The following is a 21,925-nucleotide window of genomic DNA, read 5'->3' as shown; positions in this document are numbered from 1 at the left end:
TGGCAGAGAGGCTCACAAGCCAGGATCACCACTTCAATGAGAAGCATCACGAGAAGCTACTCCACACATATCAGGTACCTGTCTAAGAAGTAAGTGGCAGAGAGGCTCATAGGCAAAGCTCACAATCTGCTCATCACTCGGCATGTCTCAGGTGGTGGCTCCTTCCTCTGGATCCTCTATCTTAAAGCAGCCAGGGTGGCAGTCAGTTGTCCTCTGGTTGGAGAGCAAGAGAGCACAACGAGCTTCACTGTCACAGCATCAAGGTCTCTGCCTGCCTGATGCAAGCCTCTGCTTTTATTTGCTACAATGGGCAGTCACAGTCTAGTCAATTACACTCTAGCATTACATCATTACCCAGTACTTCATTCTTATCTACTACACACAGCTGACATGAGCTAGCTGTTCCTCACTGTAACATCCAACTCAATCTTATTCTTATTCCTTATTTAATGCTCTCCACACCAAAATTTGTTAGAAGACAAACTTTAGCTTATCCAGTGAGTACACAGCAAAGGCCAGCAGATGAAAATGATCCACAAATTTATAATGAATTCAAATGGCAGCCTATGGATATGCTGGATTTGAGAAATTTAAGGAACGTGTCAATAATTATGAAATACATTCACCATTCATAAAACAAATCTTGGCTTCTTGAGCGAGCAAAAATAGAATAATCCCCCAAGACTGGAAAGACATGACAAGAGTAATATTAGAACCTGGGCCACAGTTACAATGGCTTTCATGGTGGAAAGAAGAAGCTAAAGAGATAGCACAGGAAAATAGAGTCCAAGATGTCAATATTTCTAAAAGCCAACTGCCAGGTGAAGGTCAATACACTGCAACAGAAATACAAACTGTATATAATGAAGAACCCTTGACATTATTTCCCATAGCAATCTTTAATGCCTGGGACAAGATTGAAGAAACAGGAAAAAGACTTGAGCCATTTACTTAGGTTGCACAAGGCTCCAAAGAAACATTCACTGCTTACAAAGATTAACTTCAGATATAGATAGAAAGATATCAGATCCATTAGTTTAAAAGGCACTAATTGAATCTTTGGCGTTTGAAAAGCTAACACTGAGTACCAACAGGTGATCATACCATTGATGTCATGATCAACATCTATTGATGAATGGATTAGGAATATGATTGGTGTTAAATCTCATTCTCCTGAGAAACCTTACTAGGAAAAGCTATCCCTAGGGGTTATGAGAAAGGCCAAACTAAAAAATGTCCAAATTGCAGTGAACAAAGTCATTTCAAAAGAAATTACAAAGAAAACCAAATTAAGTCCAAAAAAGAGCCTATGCCATCTGGTATATGTGAAAGACAGCAAAGACCAACATTGTAATGATGAATGTAAGTCATCAACAGATAAATGAGGCCTCAAAAACTCCAAAGGGGGCCTCTTCATGGCCTCAATACAAAATTCGAATCAGCCAATCTAGGGTAACATCAGAAACACTCACCCACAAAATTAAACAACACTGCTCTAAAAATAGACATTTAAAACCCAGATATCAAAATCAAAACCACTTAAATAGATAAAACAAAACAAGTCCAAAATAAAAAACTCAAATATTTTGGCAAACTTCTATAGATGATCAAAGGCCCAAACTAAAGGTGCTAATAAATAATATTAAAATTGAAGAGAAGGTTGATAACAGAGCAGATGTAACCATAATCTCTCCAAAGTCATGGCCTCCAGATTGGCCTCTTCAAGAGATCGATATCCAGTTTTAAGGGGTTGTAACTTTATCCCAAGTAAAAGAAAGTATAAAATGGCTTAAGTGTATAGGATCAGAAAGTCAAATAGGAAAATTAAAGCCATATGTGGCTGATATAGCCATGAATTTACAGGAAAGAGATCTATCACAACAATGAAAACAAGAATTACATTTCTCCAACTTCAGGAACAAGCCATAAAATAAAAAAATGTTCCTGATGAAAATATTAAAGAATTTTATCAATAACAGTCATGGACTACCCAAATGTCCATAAACAGGACACAACAACTTTATATGGGAGAGACATTGCTGATAAAGCACCAACAGCCTTACCACTAAGATGGTTGCCTGGTCAATATATTTGGATTGAATAATGTTCTGTGACAGAAGAAAAATTACAGGCTCTAGAAAAGCTAGTCCAAGAGCAACTGGAGGTTCAATATATATGATGATCTATCAGTTCTTGGAATTCTTCATTATTTGTTGTTAAAAAGAAATCTGGCAAATGGAGGATGTTGACATATCTCACCTAATAAAATCATTGGGCAATGGGTTATCTACAGTCTGAGATCCCATTGCTTCCTTGTTACCTAAGGAATAGCCTATCAGAGTAATTGAGCTAAAAGATTGCTTTTTTCCCCACAATTGCTTTATATGAACATGGTAAGGAAAGTTTGCTTTCTCAATACCTACTTTTAATAAGTTTTCTGTAAAGGAATAGCATTGGAAAGTCCTACCACAAGTAATGTTAAACAGTCCTACCTTGTGCCAATATTTTGTTCAACAGTCATTGGAGATAATTCATCAACAATTGCATCAATCTATAATTTACCATTATATGGATGATTTCTTATTGGCTGATTCAGATACAAAACACCTTGTAAAGAATGTTTGATGAAATTAAAGAGAAGCTTGCCCTGTTTGAGATTAATTGCCCCTGAAAAAATATAAAGATGAGCTTCTATTAATTAGCTAGGATATGAAGTAACTCTACAAAAGGCTAGATCACAAAATGTACAAATTAGGAGAGACCAATTAAGGACTTAAGATTTCCAGAAATTATTGGAAGATATTAACAGGCTTTGGCCTACAATAGGCTTGCTACTCAAGAACTGAGTAACTTTTTTCAAAAGACCTTACAAGGTGATAAAGATTTAAATAGCCCAAGAAAACAACTGATGCTAAGAAAGAGTTGGCTCTGATAGAAAAGAAACTACAGGATATACATCTAGATCATATCAATCCAAAGATGACCTGCATCTTAGTTAACTTGCCTTCTACTAATTCTCCCACAGGAATTCTTATGCAGAGGGAAGATTATATCTTAGAATGTATATTTTTAGCACACAGAGTAAAAAAATTAAAAACCTATATAGAAAAGTTTTTTGAATTGATTCTAAAGGGAAAAATTAGATTTCATCAATTACCTTGATGGAAATATATCCAACTGAGATTGTGGTACCTTTTACTAATGCAGAGATTGCGTTACCATGGGCACAAGATGAACACTGGCAAAGAGCTTGCAGTAATTGGGGGGCAGAAATTAACAACAAATACCCAAAAGGCAAGCAGCTTCAGTTTATAAAGAGAAATAATTGGATTCTCCCTGTATAATAAAACTAGGTATACAACACAATTCTGGAGCCCCCACATTTTACACTGATACAAATAAATCAGAAAAGGCTGGGTATAAATCTGAAGATGTAAGTAAGATGGTTAAAATCCTTCTAATTCAGTTCAAGAATTATATGCAATCCTTATGATGTTAGATTTTCAGGACTCTTAATATAGTAATTGACTTTCAATATGCAGAGATGTTTTGCATATAAAAACTGCTGAACTTGTTCAGGATGATTCTGAATTGATTTCACTGTTTATGCAACTGCAATAAATGATTAGAAATAGGAATCATCCATCATATATAACACATATCAGATACCATATAGGTTTCTAGAACAAGGTAACGATGAAACTGATCAACTATTAATAGGAAATGTGCCTAAAAGCTTCAAAATTTCATTTAACAACACCAAGTTAATAGCAAAAGTTTAAAGAAAGAATTATCTATCACTTGGCAATAGTTATAAGGAAATGTCCTACTTGTTCTTTGTATAACCACACTCAATTACCTGCAGGAAATAACCCTAAAGGTTCTCAGAGAAACAAAATTTGGCAAATGGATATATTTCATTTTATAGATTTTTGATAACTGAAATATGTGCAACATACTATAGACACATAGTCAGGATCCCAATGGGCAACAGCTTTGAGGCTCTGAAAGGTGGATTCTGTTATTATGTATTTATTAGAAGTTATAATAATTATGGATATAGCTAGACAAAATCAGACTAGCAATGCTCTGGCGTATGTCTCTAATAAAATTTTAAAAAATTATGCATTGTAATATAAAACATATTATAGGTATACAATAAAATCCTACAGGACAAACAGTTATTGAAAGATCCAATTGTACTTTAAAAGAAATGCTTCTGCTCCCCTGAAGACACCACAGCCTGAAGGCATCTCAGGAGTTCCTCAGCATGCAGAGCAACTGGTAAGACCTGAAGGCTCACAGCCTAGGGAGCAAAGTGGATTCAGGACCCATCACTTCCCAAACCCTCAGCCCCCAAATTCTACTCCCTTCCTGGCCAATGCCTTCTGCCAAGGCAGATCTCCAGTTTCTCTGCTCCCCTGAAGATACTACAGCCTGAAGGCATCCCAGGAGTTCCACTGCACACTGGGCAACTGGACAACTAGGCAACTGGGCAACTGACATGATAGTCTGACGACCACCCAGGAGCTCCACTGCATATAGGACAACTGACCTAGCAGTCTGAAAGCCCCCCTGGAGTTCTGTTGCATGTAGGGCCACAGACCCCACAGTCCAAAAGCCTCCCTGGAGAACAGCTACATACAGTGAAACAGCTTGACCATTCCTCTGAAGACTGAACAGTCTAAAGACCTCCCAGAAGATCTACTGCAGGCAGGGTAACAGATAAGCAGCTTCTTTGCCCTTCTGAAGACCCCACAGTCTGAAAGTCTTCCAGAAGAGCCATTGCAGTCAAGGCAACAAGTCACCAGTGTACATTCCCCCCTGAAGACCCCATAGCCTAAAGGCCCCACAGAAAATCAGCTACAGTCAGGGACACAGGCCTACTAGGAGACCTGAAGGAACCCAGGGAACACAAGAGGCAGGCTCCAGACAGAGACACTCAGACCAGTAAATATCAGGGATAACCAGATGGTGAGAGGAAAGCCTAAGATCATAAGCAACAGAAACCAATATACTTTGGCATCATCAGAACCCAGTTCTCTCACCACAGCAAGCCCTGGATACACCAACGCACCTGAAAATCAGGAAGCTGACCTAAAAACCTATCTCATGAAGATAATAGAGTTCTTTGAGGAGGATATAAATAACTCACTGAAGGAAATGCAGAAAAACACAGGTAAACAGGTAGAAGCCCTTAAAGAGGAAACAAATAAATCCCTTAAAGAGATACAGGAAAACACAGCCAAACAGGTGAAGAAATTGAACAAAGTGGTGCAAGACCTAAAAGTGGAAGTAGAAACAGTAAGGAAAACACGAATGGAGGCAACAATTGGAATGGAAAACCTAGGAAAGGTCAGGGATTACAGATGTAAGCATCAACAAAATACAAGAGATAGAAGAGAGAATCTATGATGTAGATGATACCTTAAAAGATAAAAAAAAACAAAAACAAAACAAAACTCCTAACCCAAAACATTCAGGAAATCCAGTACACAATTAAAAGACCAAATCTATGAATAATAGGAATACAGGAAAGCAAAGACTCCCCAGCTCAAAGTACCCAAAAACATCTTCAACAAAATCATAGAAGAAAACTTCCTTAACCTAAAGAATGAGATAGTCATAAATGTTCAATACACCTATAGAACACCAAATCCATGGGACCAGAAAAGAAAATCCTCTCATCACATAATAATCAAGACACTAAATGCACATAACAAAGACAGAATATTAAAAGCTGCAAGGGAAAAGGGCCAAGAAATGTATAAAGGCAGACCTATCAGAATTACACCAGACTTCTCAACAGAGACACTAAAAGCCAGAATATGCTGAACAGAGGTCATGCAGACTCTAAGAGAACACAAATGCCAGCCCAGGCTACTATACCTACCAATACTATTAATCAACATAGATGAAGAATCCAAAATATTCCAGAACAAAACCAAATTCAAACAGCACCTAGCTACTAATCCAGCCCTACAGAGGATTCTAGAAGGAAAACTCCAACACAAGGAGGATACCTACATCAAAGAAAAAACAAGATATTAAGCATCACACAACAAAGTCTAAAAGAGACAATCACATGCACATAATGCCACCTACAAAAACATAACAGGAGCTAACAATCATGTTTTTAATCTCTCAATATTAATGGACTCAACTTGCCTATAAAAGGACAATCTAACAGACTAGATATGCAAATGGATCCAGTATTTTGTTTCGTACAAGAACACCTCAATAACAAAGACAGACACAACTTCAGAAAGGCTGGAAAAAAGTCATCTTTAACTGATTTGTGTACATTGCACATTTCATACATTGTATTAATATAGAAATACATATTCCCTCTAAAAGATTTATGTTTATAGATAAAACAGCACACTAAGGCTGGACTTCAATAAGAACAAAAATGACAGAAAACCCACATACACATGGAAGCAGAACAATGCTCTATTCAATGATAACGTGGTCAAAGAAGCTAATACACCCAAGAGGAGAAAATGGAAAAAACTAATCCACCTTAGGGCTGAAATAAACGAAGTAGAAACAAAAATAACTATACAAAGAATCAACAAAACCAGGAGCTGGTTCTTTGAGAAAATCAACAAGATAGATATCCTTAGTCAGACTAACCAGAGAGCACAGAACAGTATCCAAATTAATAAAATCAGAAATGAAAAGGGAGACATAACAACAGAAACTGATAAATTGAAAAAATTATCAGAGCCTACTACAAAAGCCTATACTCAATGAAACAGTAAAATCTGGAGGAAATTGACAATGTTCTAGACAGATACTGGGTACCAAAGTTAAATCAGGATCAGGTAAACCATCTAAACAGTCCCATAATGCCTAAAGAAATAGAAGCAGTCATTAAAAGTCTCTCAACCAAAGAAAGCCCAGGACCAGGGTTTAGTGCAGAATTCTATCAGACTTTCAAATAAAACCTAATACCAATACTCTTCAAACTACTCTACAAAATAGAAACAGAAGGAACACTACCCAATTCATTCTTTGAAGCCACAATTACACTTATACCTAAACCTCACAAAGATGCAACAAGAGAACTTCAGACCCAATTTCCCTTATAAATTTCGATGCAAAAATACTCAATAAAATTCTTGCAAACAGAATCCAAGAACACATCAAATGGTCATTCATTATGATCAATTAGGCTTCATCCCAGGGATGCAGGGATAGTCCAATATATAGTAACCCATCAACATAACCCACTATGTAAACAAACTCAATGCAAAAGACCACATGATCGTCTCATTAGATGCTAACAAAACACTTGACAAAATTCAACTGCCCTTCATGGTAAAAGTCTTGGAAAGATCAGGAATTCAAGGCCCATACCTACACATAGTAAAAGCAATATACAGCAAATTAGTGGCCAACACCAAACTAAATGGAGAGAAATTTGAAGCAATCCCACTAAAATCAGGGACCAGACAAGGTTGCCTATTCTCTCCCTACCTATGCAATATAGTACTTAAAAGTCCTAGCCAGAGCAAATATATAAGAAAGGAGGTCAAAGGATACAAATTAGAAAAGAAGTCAAATTATTACTATTTGCAGACCATATGATAGTAAAATTCCACCAAAGATCTCCTAAACCTGATAAACAACTTCAGCAAAGTTACAGGATATAAAATTAATTCAAACAAATCAGTAGCTTTCCTCTACTCAAAAGATAAAGAGGCTGAGAAAGAAATTAGGGAAACAACACCCTTCACAGTAGTCACAAATATCTCTGTGTGATGCTAACGAAGCAGGGGAAAGATTTGTCTAACAAGAACTTCAAGTCTCTGAAGAAAGAAATTGAAGATCTTAGAAGATGGAAAGACCTCTCATGCTCATGGATTGATAGGATTAATATATTAAAAATGGCCATCTTGTTGAAAGCAATCTACAGACTCAATGCAATCCCTATCAAAATCCCAAGTCCATTCTTCAGAGTTAGAAAGAGCAATTTGCAAATTCATTTGGAATAACAAAATTCCCAAGATATCGAAAACTATCCTCAAAAATAAAAGAACTTCTGGGGGAATCACCATCCCTAACCTCCAGCTATATTACAGAGAAATTGTGATAAAAAATTGTATGGTATTGGTACAGAGATAGGCAGGTAGATCAGTGGAATAGAATTAAAGACCTAGAAATGGCCACTTGATTTTTGACAAAGGAGCTAAAGCCATTCAGTGGAAAAAAGACAGCATTTTCAACAAATGGTGCTAGTTCAACTGGTGGTCACCTTGTATAGAAGAATACAAATTGACCCATTTGTATTGCCTTGTACAAATATCAAGTCCAAGTTGATCTTGGACCTCCACATAAAAACAATGGAAGTAATAGAAGAGTAAGTGGGAAAGATTCTCGAACACATGGGCCCTGGGGACATCCAAGAGTTCCCAGGGACGAAACCACCAACCAACAAGTACACATGGAGGGACCCATGACTCCAGCCACATATGTAGCAGAGGATGGCCTTATTGGACATCAATGGAAGCAGAGACCCTTGGTCCTGTCAAGGCTCAATGCCCCAATGTAGGAGAATGCCAGGGCAAGGAGGCAGCAGGAGGGAGTAGATGGTTGGGTAAGGGAGTACTCTCATAGAAACTGGGGGAGGAGGAATGGGATAGGGGGTCTCTGAAGGGGAAACCTGGAAAGGGGATAACATTTGAAATGTAAGTAAAGAAAATATCCAATGAGAAATAAAAGATCTGGTGGCCAATAGCTGGGCAGGAAGTGGAGTGCAGAGGTTTTGGGCAGAGAGAGTGATGCTGGGAGAAGATTCAGAGGGAGGAGATTCAGCCAGCTGACATGGAGCTGAACAGTGGACCATAGCAGAGCAGAGAGGTAGAGCTGGCCACATGACAGGACATAGTGCTAGGATTAGTAGGGTTAGAGTAGCTGAAAGGCCTAAGCTTTAGAATATTAAAGAGTCTCTGTCTGAGAAAGTCCCAATATAGGAGGGATTTAGCAAGTTATTGATAAAGGAAAACAGGATTTCAGTTAGAAGGAAAGTTCAAGAGATCCACTGTACAACATGGTGACTATAGATAATAGTGGGGCGTATACTGCATGATTGCTAACAATGGTTTGTAAATGCCTTCACCACACAAGGTGAGATAATAGCTCATCCTTTTTAGTTCAATATAGTATGCATACTTCAAAGCATCATACATGTACAACATAATATACATAAATTACTTGTCAATTCATTTCTTGGGTTTAAGAATAAGAGAAGAAACAAACACACTTGACTTATTCCCAGTAACCTCTGACCATGAGAAGGCTATAGAAATAGCCACTAGTACTCAGAGTGCAGAAGGGACTGAAGCCCCCGGAGGATTGTGTGACCCCTCTAGTTGACACTCCCTGGGTTACCTGGGCTGTTAAAGAGCATGGCACATGTGGCCTCTGCACAGCTCTAAGAGAAGTAAGGATGACAAACAGAAGGTTGGATTGGTATTGTTGTAGAGTAGTAAATATGTAAATATGCAAAACATATAGGGAGCTCTTTGCTTCACCCTCTTCTGTTTTACCAACTGCAACTGCCTGTGTGTGTGTGTGTGTGTGTGTGTGTGCGATTTATCATCTATCTACTTATCTATCACCTATCTATCTATCCATCTATCATCTGTCACCTGCCTATGTATATATGTATGTAGTATGCATGTACTATTATATATCTACCATCTATTATTTACCTGCCTATCTATCTACCATCTATCACTTGACTGCCTGCCTTTGTGTGTATGTGTGTGTGTCTGCCTGTCTATCTATCTATCTATCTATCTATCTATCTATCTATCTATCTATCTATCTACCAACCATCTATCACCTGCCTGTCTATGTATGTATGTATGTATGTATGTACGTAGGTATGTATGTCTTCCTTTCTTCTTCTTTCTTCCTTGCTTGCTTGTTTTCTTGCTTCCTTTCTACCTACCTACCTACCTACCTACCTACCTACCTACCAACCACCCGTTACATGCTCTTTCTTCTCTTTCTCCAGTCTCTGAATGTCCTTCCCTTTTGTTTCCTGATTTCTAATTCCTACCCTGCTTCAGTGGGTGGAAACCCTTGGTGCCCAACCTTTCTTCCTTTTTCATAAGAAACACCAGAAAACTATTCAAAGTATATGAACTTTCAAATTCACGGTTCTAAATTCAATTCAATTCAATTCAATTCAAACTCACAGTTTAAGACTCAGGCTAAACCCTTGGGTACCCAAGCCAACCCTGCCTGGATCCCAAATAGCTGGGGATATAGTCATTCTACTTGAACTGCACATTTTTGCTCCTCTCTTGGTATTTTATTGAAGGGTTCCAGGCAACATTAACAGCACAATGTTCATATAACAATATCATATACCGACTTAACTGTGACATAAATGCCATTAACTTACTGAAATTCACATTATGAACACATAATGGGAATATGTTCCTCAAAACAGGAAGGTGAATATTAACCAATGGGACAAAACTATCTTTAAGAGATAGACATAACAGGAAAAGATTCCATTTGGCTCAAGGGCCCTGAGAGCAGAGTCCTATGTTTGTGTCTTCAGAGGTCCGAGGCTTTGGATGAGACGGCTTAGGAAAGTGTCCAGCCGATTCCTGGACCTGTAGGCTATCAGCCCTCCCTTGTTGGCCCAGAGATCCACCCCAGAAGCACCTTTATTTTCCATGTGATACAGCAGCTGTGGCAAATCCAGCCCTGTGTCTGGACTTCTCTCTAAGCACTCTTTCATGTCTACAATGCCCCCGCCCATGGCCCTCAGAATGGCGTGAGCAGCACAGGAGTCCCACTTGTACGTAGTGTCCTCTGAGAAGATGTAAATGTCAGCCAAGCCCTGGACTACACAGAGGCTCTTGTAGCCAGCCCCCGCCGCAGGGAAGACGCTACCTCCGCACACGTGCGATAGAGCGGCTTTGATGGTGTCCTTTTCGCTGGTACTGATGACTGCGGAAAAGGGGTTGGAGGACTCCCTGTCGGAGTTTTCAGTTTGTGTTTCACTGTTGCTTTTAGAGATGGCGAGTTGCAGGGAATGGATGTTGGTCCCCATGTAAGAAAGGCCCCAGTAGCACTGTCCCGTCCACCTGCAGGAAAGTTTTAGGTGCTGATTAGTTTGTTTGTTTGACTCAAATGCCTCAAAGCAAAATGGATGTTAATGCTTTTGAGCCTACAAACGAACACCGAGCTACCAATTCTAAGAGTGCAATGCAAGCACGCTTGCCTATATGACTGCAAGAGGGACACTAACATTTTAGCGCACTCTCATAACCAGCTGGGATCGCCGTAAAACACCGATGCAGTTTCTGACCTCTAACAACAATGGCAGAGTTCGGAGTTGGGGATTTAGCTCAGTGGTAGAGTGCTTGCCTAGCAAGCGCAAGGCCCTGGGTTTGGTCCCCAGCTCCGGAAAAAAAAGAAAAGGAAAAAAAAAAAAAAAAAAAAAACCCCCGAAACAATGGTAAAGTTCAGTACTGCTTTTGTCATTTAACGTCACAGAGGAAAAGAGATGAGCATCCAGGTCTTTCTTTTTTATTGGATATTTTATTTATTTACATTTCAAATGTTATCCCCTTTCTGGGTTTCCCCTCCCCTCTCCCCCCTGCTTCTATGAGGGCCACCCACTAACCCACCATCTTCACCTCACCACCCTCGCATTCCTTCCTGGGGCATCAAGCCTTCAAAGGACCAGCAGAGGATGGCATTCAAGTCTTGTAAGTCCCTCACAGTTTCCCTCCCAGGCCCTCTGTCACTGGCTTACTCCTTTTTATTCTGATTCACTCTGGCTTTTAACACCAAGAGTGGACTCACATTGTAATTTATTTATTTATTTATTTATTTATTTATTTATTTATTTAGGCAACTATAGATGGCAACTTTGTTTATCCACTTACCCTCTGAGTCAGGTACTCTATTAACAGGTGAGAGGCTATTAGAGGTGGGGAAAGCAAATGCCTTGATAAGGCCACCTGGATCCTTAAGTGGTGGAACCTGCACTCAAACCCAGGAGCTCTCCCCTCAATCTGTGGCCCCCTGAAGCTGGCCTTGGAGTCCTGTCTCTGGATTATCCATCTCTGGAGTGCTGGGCTTACAGGTATATATCTGTTTTAGTGACCATGCCCAGTTTTGATGACCTTTTAAAACATTACCAAAACGTATTTGATCTGAAGAAAACCAGAATAAATTCTAGAGGCTTAAACTTTAACTCCATGCGTATTTGAAGTAAGCTGAAGATTAACTAGAATAGACAATCCTATGTGACAGAGACTGCAGGTTTTTTTTCCAATGGAGAGCAAAAGATACTGCCTCTGTTGAAACTCTGCTGGGCCCTGGAGTCAGTGCTTCAGCACAGTGGCTCCTGGCCATTTTCCAGGCTGTGACTGGGAGTCAGTGGAAAGGCAGGGAGATAGAGGGTGGGGAGAGCTGACCCTGGCAGTGTTTGGAAGGAGTTGGCGTCGATCCTGACCACATATGTCTGATCATCATTCCACTAACTCTGCACATGTTGTTCTGCATTTCTTTCATAACACAGAAGTTCATCTGGCAACACAGTGGTGGCATCTACCCTGTTACTATGTATCTGAAGACACCATATGGCACTAACCTGGGTGTGTTCCTATGTATCTGAAGACACTGTATAGCATTAATCTGTGTGTGTTCCTATGTACCTGAAGACACTGTATGACACTAATCTGTGTGTGTTTCTATGTATCTGAAGACACTGTATAGCACTAACCTGTGTGTGTTCCTATGTATCTGAAGACACTGTATGACACTAATCTGTGTGTGCTCCTGTATATTTGAAGACACTGTATAGCATTAATCTGTATGTGTGGTTTTGAGTGAATTTTAGAAACAGGGATAGGATTGATTTATCTCAAATGCAAAGCCATGATTTCTCCAAGACAGTATTAATTAATTTTAAATTAACAGTGTATATTTACACCCTAAAAAAACTATGCCAACTCTGGGACTGACGATAGAAGGCATTTTAATCCAGCTCTGTACTCATAGTGGGAATGCCCCAGTCATGGGAATGCCATGTACTGTGACAATCCTAACAAGGAAGGCGAGGCTAGATGATCAAGACTGAAAACGTGCATCTTTTACCTTAAAGTAGTTAGGTTTTGGGACGCAAACGGCTGATTGATGACTCCCATCAGAGGCAGGCCTGTCTGTAGGTCATAGACACCAATTAAAATGGTCACGCACTGAAGTCCGCTGGGGAAAACTCCTTGGTTGGATTTAACATTGGCAGAACCTTTGATATACTGATAGGTTGAATCTGAAAAGAATGAAGCAAGTATACAGGTTGTTTAGAAGTAATGGTGATGTTCTAGGAGCTCTGCCCTGTGGACGGCCCCTTCTGATTTAGTAACCAATCAGATTTCACCTTTGGGCACTGCCTGCACTGAATCATTGAACACTCATGCATGCTTAAGCTGCTTGTGCTGCATGATGCTTCATCCCCTGAGTGTATGAGAACTTTAAAAACTGTTTTAAATGTTGTGTTGAAATGGGGTTGCTGTGTAGTACAGGCTAGTCTCTAACTGGAGATCTTCTTGTCTCTGCCTCTTGAAGCTGAGGACACTGTTACAATCCTGTGGAATCTAGCACAGCACCTTGCATATTTTAGGGCTGGGGAGATGACTCAGTGGACAGAGTTCTTGCGTTAATGGCGTGAGGACTTGAGTTTGGATATGCAGCACCCATGTAGGATGTAGGTCAAAGTACATCACACTGAAAAATCCCAGTGTGGAGGAGGCAGAGGCAAAAGGATCCCGGGGTGGGGGGTGGGGGTAGGAGGTGGGGGGTGGGGATGCTGGACAGCCAATCTGACGGAATCAGTGATCATCAAGTTAGGTGGGAAAGGAATGAGTCTCCAAGTCTGGCCCATATGTGCCCTGTGAACAGGAGCTCATACACACACCTTTAAAATGCGTTTAACAGGAAAACCGTTTGTATTTTTAAGAACTGTTACTAAGCAGAGGAACAGACTGAGTTGGAAAAGTCTCCTTCTAGAAACCCATCAGACCTGGGATGGCTTATTAATTGTTCTTATCATCTGCCTCCCCAAGATGCAAGAAAGGAGATAATGAGCCAGCAGAACAGAGAAGGTAACAGTGCTTGTGAGGGTTGATTTTGGTTGTCAAGTTGACTGGATGTGGGATCAACTAAGAGGCGTGGGTCTGTGAAGGTATTGGCTGGAAGCATTGCTTGAGGATGGGTACAATCCTCCCTCAGGGGTAGTGGCACCTTGCTGTAGCCTAGCTGTAAAGAGGTCTGCGGAAATGCAGTGCTGATGTTGCCTTTCTGCCTTCCTCCTTGCTGTTGCAAGTGCCTATGCTGCTGCTGCTGCTGCTGCTGCTGCTGGCACCTTCACTGAGGTCAGAACCTTAGCTTCTCTGAGCCTCCAACATGGTCTAAAGCCCAGTGCTTTCCAGGAATTCTCCAGAGTCTTAGCGTCAGAGTTGGACTATTGAGGTATCCAGCATTGTACACTGAGCAGCTACCAGTCTCTCCAGTGTGTGGCAGCCATTGCTGGACTACTCAGTCCCTACCAATCTAATAAATCTGCTCTGTGCTATCTGTTCATTCTATTGGTACTCTCCCATCCCATGAACTAACACACAGTGAAAGATATGTCTGGCCAGCGACTCAAACAGCCAACAAACATCTCTTCAGGGTAGAAAGAAGACACAGGAGAACACTGTCTCTCATAGTTGTAATAGAGGCCAATTTACCCTTACATGAGTAGAGATTTGGGGGGAAATTCCTAGTGTTCATATGGAATGAACATTCACTGGCTGAATGTTACGCCGCTGTCTGATGTCACACTGTGTTGTGTCAATGCACATGCAGGATAGATGCTAACACTTGTCTGGCTCAGTATAATGAGGGCTTCCAGTATGTGAAGCAGAGTTTACCAGGGAGATAGCAAAGTGTATTGACTGGTTTTGTGTGTCAACTTGACACAAGCTGGAGTTATCAAGAGAAAGGAGCCTCAGTTGAGGAAATGCCTCCATGAGACCCAGCTGTAAGGCATTTTTTCATCTAGTGATCAAGCGGGGAGGACCCAGCCCATTGTGGGCGGTGCTGTCCCTGGGCTGGTGGTCCTGGGTTTTATAAGAGAGCAAGCTGAGCAAGCCAGGGGAAGCAAGTCAGTAAGTAACATCCCTCCATGGCCTCTGCATTGGCTCCTGCTTCCTGACCTGCTTGAGTTCCAGTCCTGACTTTCTTTGGTGATGAACAGCAAGGTGGAAGTGTAAGCTGAATAAACCCTTTCCTTTCCAACTTGCTTCTTGGTCATGATGTTTTGTGCAGGAATAGAAACCCTGACTAGGACACAAAGTGAGGAGACTTTGCTCCTAGGACTTTGTATTGATAATGCATTGAGGAAATGGGCTACATTTAAAAAGCAAGACATTATAATTACAATTCTACCATAAAAGGACAAAATTTTAATAAGCTTTATATCAGCTTGCAAGTTGCCCAAGACACATTCAGCTGTTTGACTTGACCTTGAGTTTTGACTGTTGCCTGATTGAATGAGTGGGCAATGATTTAGTTAGATTTGGGTTTAGTGGTCTGAAACCTGAAGATCTACGCTGTACTCGCATATGGCAGGAAGCTGTTGGAGTTGAGCTCCCTGTAGGTGCTCACACTGAAGAAGTCATTTACGGATTAGTCAGTTCACACTGTGTGTGTGTGTGTGTGTGTGTGTGTGTGTGTGTGTGTGTCTCACAACCATCTGTAACTCCAGTCCCAGGTTATCTGATGCCCTCTTCTGGCCTCCACAGCTACTGCACATAGTATATGAGTATTTTTGCCCACTCCCATACACATAAAATAAAAATAAAGAATAATTATAATAATAAAACAACTTCTCTGGATATGACAAGACTGAGGCACTCATAACCTCACAGCAGTAGTGGCCACTGAGGTAAACTCTCATGGGATCAAGCTAGCCAAACTTCCAGCACATGGGGAGGGGTTCTTGGAGCTGTTGGCAGTTGTCCCTCCCTACTAGGGGAGGGACAATTATTCTTTTGGGAAGGGTTGCTCCCATGTGCCAGTGGCTATCGCACACTCATGTACCTAGTTGGGTGGGCAGCAGTAATTGGACTTAGTGAGTTTCTAAAATAAAATAAAGACATGAAATTGGAAGGGGAACATGTTGGCGAGGTCTGGGAAGAATTGGAGGTATGAGTACATTTCACTGTATACATGTATGAAATTCTCAAATAATAATAAAATAAAACAAAACGAACAAAAGTCTTCCAGGAGATCCAGCGTTCTGTCAATCTCTACTTCTTAGAGCTGCCCTGACCCCCGAGAAGAACACCCTGGGCTAGAACGAGTGAGAAAACGCACATGGAGTGGCCCTGCACTTACCTATGGGATCCACCCAAATCCCAAGAATCTCCTGTGGGATGCTGATCTCCAGTGACTCCAGAGTGGGATCAGTTAAGTCCACATCCTCATGAACCACCTTAGCCAATGCCTCAGATGCCAGCATGTTGCCATTAAGGACTCTGCTCAGAAGCTCTGCTGTTCCCTCCTCTGTGGACTGCAGTTCCACTGTGATCTTTTCCCCTAGAATAAAGACAAACTGGAGCCATCTCGGGCAGTCTGGGAGAAGGAACAGCAGGTGGCAGCGGGGTAGGCAGGGGGATGGGCAGCTGGGCTGAGCTCCTAGGTTAGGAGCCGCAGCAGTGGTTCTGAAACCTCGCCAACTGCCAGGATCACCAGCCACACTTTACAAAGCTGTGAATGCTGGTGGCTCCAGGCCCTTGAACTCAGTGGAGAGGCCAGGTTCCAGGATTCAGCCTGCTGCCCAGAAAAAACGTCTACATGGACAAAGTCTTGCATTCTATTCAAGGGGCTGCACAGACCAGCCTTTGGTGACTAACCAGTCTGCTAGCTTAGTTTTGCTTTTGACTTTTCAAGCGCATAGGTTGCTCCGTCCATTTTGGAATGTTACTGAAAAGAACATGTAGATTTTATCCACACACAGAAATGCTTCTACTTCCTTCTGTAATACTGCTTTTAACCAAAAATATTGTTTATGTTTTGTAAAATCAGGTGAAACATAGTAATCTTTGAATGCAATAAAACTGAGTGGATCAAAATGGCATAAAAAACTCCGCTCTGTGACAGCAGCTGGGAGCCCGGTGTTAGCTGGCTACCTCTCCAATGGAAACAGAGAAAAGAGGCCTGAATTGGCAACCCTTTGAAACATGCACTCTGGGCCCCTGGTACCTTTGGCTCTGGAAGAAAAGAAAGAGGAGAAGGCTGGGAAAATAGGCGAAGTTGCCTGGACAAGGTAGCAATACCTAAAATCCTAGCACTTTGAGGTGCATGTCAGAGGATTAGGATTTTAGGGCCAGCCTTGGCTACACAGCAATTGGAAAGTCAGTTTGGGCCACACGAGACCCTGTCCCCACAGCAGTAGAAGGTATATCAGATTAAGAGTAAAAAGTTACAGCTGAGCTGAGTATGGTGGGACACTCCTATAATCCCAATACTCAGAGGAAGGCTTGCTTGTGTTCAAGACCGTCTGTGTCACCTAGTGAGACCTTCTTCAAAAAAGGGGAAAGGGGGGTTGCAGTTCCACAACCCTGCCTACCCCAGCAATTCCAACCAGCAGCACCTGCGAGCTCTTTGGAAATACTTCAGGCACCACCTGGATGCACTGGATTTTCAGTAAAGTCTAAGATCTGAGAGGATCAGCACACCTTAGAGTCCGGTGGAAATCAACTGATCACAGTAACAACTCTGGGTGTTTTGCTTGTTTGGGGGGTGCTGGGAATTCAGCTCAGGGTCTCCAGGAATGCTGAGCAGATTAACCACAAAGCTGCCTCTTTAGCCCATAGCAATGATTCTGAGCTATCAGTCCCTGAAATATACTTAAATTTGTGTTTTGTTAGACTGCTAAGACTGGGGGCTAACTGCCACGTGCTTAGTGGTACCTCCAGCTTACTACGAACCATGGGCCATTCGGATGAGTATATCATACGCTTAGGCTGGGCCAGCTATCTCCACCACACTTAGAGGGAATCCTCACTGCAGTGCCAGCCGGCACCACAGTCTCAGCCCCCTCTTCCTGTTTCTTTGTCCTTTTTCAGACAGGAAAATAAATGTGGAATGTTTTTTGTCTCTTTAGTTCTGGACAAGTGAAGCATTTAACTGTTTATAAAATAGGCAAACGTAGGGTTGTAAATTAAATGTATTGTGAGTTAGTCACAATAGTAATTTCTAACTTTTAGAAGTTTAAATAAGATTTCTGTCTTCTGAGAGTCATAGAAATGTATATAAAAACTTGCTAGAAGCCAAGTGGACAGCTCATGTGTGTGTAGTCTCTGCTACACGCCTGGACAACACAGCAAGGAGCCAAAACAGAACAACGGAAAATTAAAATTAAAAACTCGTACGAAAGGAACCTTCTGGTTAAGCCAAGTACCTTTACAGAGGTTCTGAGGTGAAATTCAGGGGCGACTGGAGCAACACCATGCATTATTTCAGGACTGAGGTATCTGCTATACTCAGTCAAGAACTGTAGAGTCCAGGGGTCCCCAAATAGACTTAAATTCTGCCCAGACACTATAAGCGCAACCATATAGACGAACCCGGGGTACCAATGACCACATTAGATTGTCAAGAGGCTACAGAATTTTCCCAAAGGCCAGGCCACACTTATTAAAATGCTACAGATTTAAATTTAGGATGATGCATGGGCTGCTAAATTATTCCAAGAAATCGCCTCACTTCTCTCTAACTTAAATATCATGACATTCTGAGTAGAGTCTAAATAAAGCTTCATATTTAGGCATGTTATGCTTTTTATTTCGAAAGCTTCCTAGCATTAATTTATGTTATAGTCTGAGTTAGAGATTAGAATAATATGATAATTATTACATAACACAGTAAGATTCATATACTTACCTAAATCATTTGTAAACTCATTGGATTCTTCTCCAAAAACTTTTTTCCCCAAGCCTGGAAACTGCAAGAGTCAGAGTTTGACAAAAACAAAAAACAAAATGACAACACACCCCACTTCCACAATCAGTTCCTAAGAGCGTTCCATGGGCACAGTTAGATTTGAAACTCAAAAATGTCCATTGTATAAGTCAGCTTGAACATGAGACTACGTCAGCTTGGTGCTATGCTTCGGTTTCTCATAGTTTCCTGTTCCTTTGCCAGTTTAGAAAGCCTACGCAATGGCTGAGTACTGGCTTCCTTTTGTCCTTCCAGCTTTCTGCTGGAGAGCTGCAGGACTGGGGATATATTAATTCTGCTCCTAATACTACTCTGTGAATGCCCAGTATTTTCCTTTTTTGGAAACATTTATTTACGAATGTATATATGTTATGTATATGGCATCGGGTCCCATTAGACGATTATAAGATGCCACGTGGGTGCTTGGAATCTAACCCGGTTTCTCTGGAAGAGCAGCCAGGGCTCTTAACCACTAAGCCATCTCTCTAGTTCCTAAAATAATCTAAAGAGAAGAGACTGGAATGCAGTCTCAGGTTTTATTTCCATTTTCAGGTACACCTCTGTACCTGTCAGGTATGTCGTTATCTTTCAGGCTAGAAGATGACAGAAAAGAGAACAAGAAGAAAGAAGAGAAATACTGTAGTAACCTATGGCTTAAGCAACAACACAGAGTGAACATGGAACCAAACGAGACTTTTCTCTCATCTCTGTATCATGTTCAGATAAACACAGTTCACTCCTGACCCTCAGAAGACCCCCCCCCCAAAAAAAATACTGCTGACTCAGATGCTGCTGCTGTTTTGGGGAAGGAACTGCTTCACATCCTTCAACTTGCTAACATCCCCCGAGGGTCAAACCACCATAATGACCACACCATCTGAAATTCTCTTTTCTCTTTTGCCTACAAGGGTTGGCAATCTGCCAGTTCACCAGCCCCCACACCTGTTCAGAGAGCCGTTCGGAGGAATGCAGACAGAATAGAAATATCTAAAGCAATTCAAATGGAAAGTATTTGTTTCATAAATTCTGGCATTACTTCATGAGCAATTGCCTTGGCTTGTTGTAATGTTTAGGGGCACATATTGACCCATAAAAGTAATATCGACACATATCCAATCCAGTTGCTCAGCCAGCCTTTGTATCCAAGTGTCTCCATTAGCAACAACAGAAAAGTTTCCTTCATTTAGCTCACCAAAGGGCATGAAGAAAATATATACAGACTGTGGAGATTTTATATAATTAATGTTTTCTCTTCTCACACCAGTGATCTAGACTTTACTTAATTCTACAGTAGTCCTCAGGTTTTAAAAGTCCATTAAAGATATTGAAATGTTTTAAATTATTTTCTATCATAAAGCTTCATCCTCCCAAATTAATAAAATAAAATAAAATAAAATAAAATAAAATAAAATAAAAAACAGAGAGGGTGGGGGAGAAGAGTCACATAAAAGACAACAGAATTCCCAATGACACAGACTCAGGAACCATTTCTTATCCCCAAGAACTCGAGCTGTCATGCTGTGCTGTGTAAATTCAGGCAATTTATTCCAGCTCTCTGTGACAGCCTCATCCCCGTAGAACAATGGCTCTAACCTTACAGAATTCTTAAAGGGTTAACAAGCGCAAACTCATGAGGCCTGGTACTCAATGAGCATTTCTATGCCTGCTGTTATTACTGTTACCACTCCAGAATCCTGGCTTTTTCTAGCCACACATTTCCACACATAGGATCACAATCACTGTCTGTCATGACCATGTTTTTATAGTGGAATAAAGGGAGATTTCACCCAATTCCAAGCCCATAACCAAGGCAAAACATTGAAATGGTTTAGCTGAGAAGCCAAACACTGCTCTGAAATAAGTGGGTCAGGCCATGAACACACAGAGAGAAGCTTCAGTAGCATGTAGCTCAGTGTGCTCTGGTCCAGAGAGCACGTATTATTATTAACAAGAAACCCGTCAATAAGTGAAAGGATCAATACTATATGCTCACGTTAGGAGTCTGAGTGCCCTCATCCTGTTTGCTTTTCTATACTTCAATGCTTTCCTGCAAAGACCATTTTAATACTGTAATAAGAGTAAGGCAGGGGCCACGAGATGTTTGTTTGAACCTAAGAGAATGTAAGAATCAGTAAAAGGCTTGCCCTTTATTCTGATGGGACCAGAGGCATGGGGGCAGGTGTCCTGCAGCTACTGTGGCCTGACCTCTTACCTTGTTCTCCATGTTCTGTTTTATAACTTCCTGTACCAGCACATCCGCCAGGGTCTTGAAATCTGCAGCAAACTTCTTGTTCTTCTCTGCACCTTTCTTCTCTTCGATGAGCAGCTGGAAGAGAGCCTCCTGCTGCCGGCATGCCCTCGCAATGTTAGCAGCCTTCTCAGAGACACGGAGCAGTTCCAGGAGGATGTCTGACATTTCTAACGCCTTCTCCTCAGCCTCACCCACCCGCTGGCTCTCAGCTGCCAGAACACAAGAATATGAAAGAGAAAGCAGTTCAGAGAGCGAGTGATGTCATGGTGCCTCTCCCACTAACACCCAGCGGGCAGCAACCTGTCAGTGAGGCTGACCTGCTTGTGAATCAGGGCCCATTTTCAGCATGAAAGACTTAAGTTACAATCTAACTGTTGAAACTTACTTCTCAAAATCTTGTAAAGCAGCTACACTCTCAAAGAACTGAATTTTCAGTGAAAGAAAAAGAAAAATCTTTGAATCAGAATTTATGTTCTGGGGCCATAGCAAGAGTATCACAGTGTCAGAGGAAAGGCAGACTCTTACGAGGACCTTAATCATGACAGAGCTTTACCACGAGGATTGAGGCAATAATCTTCTCTATGAGAATGGTGAGGGGTAATGTTCATGCTGTCAGAGCTATGTGATAAGTGGACGGGCAGCAAG

At 41.2% G+C, this 21,925-nt stretch overlaps 1 protein-coding gene across 4 annotated transcripts in view; it reads right to left on the bottom strand.

Annotated features, from left to right (window-relative positions):
* Positions 1-10,154: 10,154 nt before the first annotated feature.
* Inpp1 (inositol polyphosphate-1-phosphatase) overlaps positions 10,155-21,925 on the bottom strand; it is a 31,877-nt gene continuing 20,106 nt past the window's right edge. For 2 of the 4 annotated variants that reach the window (XM_032901076.1, XM_032901077.1), the window contains exons 2-6: positions 21,242-21,489; positions 18,973-19,033; positions 16,423-16,623; positions 13,138-13,312; positions 10,155-11,114 (exon numbers count right to left, since the gene is read on the bottom strand). In XM_032901076.1, the coding sequence (XP_032756967.1) occupies positions 10,565-11,114; positions 13,138-13,312; positions 16,423-16,623; positions 18,973-19,033; positions 21,242-21,445 (1,191 nt within the window). In that variant the 5' untranslated portion in view covers positions 21,446-21,489 and the 3' untranslated portion in view covers positions 10,155-10,564. Of the gene's footprint in view, positions 11,115-13,137; positions 13,313-16,422; positions 16,624-18,972; positions 19,034-21,241; positions 21,490-21,925 lie in introns of those variants that run through there. The other 2 variants (XM_032901079.1, XM_032901078.1) reach the window with 2 other exon arrangements.

This window comes from Rattus rattus, chromosome 4, assembly GCF_011064425.1.
Source record: "Rattus rattus isolate New Zealand chromosome 4, Rrattus_CSIRO_v1, whole genome shotgun sequence".
NCBI classification, from domain to species: Eukaryota; Metazoa; Chordata; class Mammalia; order Rodentia; family Muridae; genus Rattus; species Rattus rattus.
This window is presented reverse-complemented; position numbering and strand designations above follow the sequence as displayed.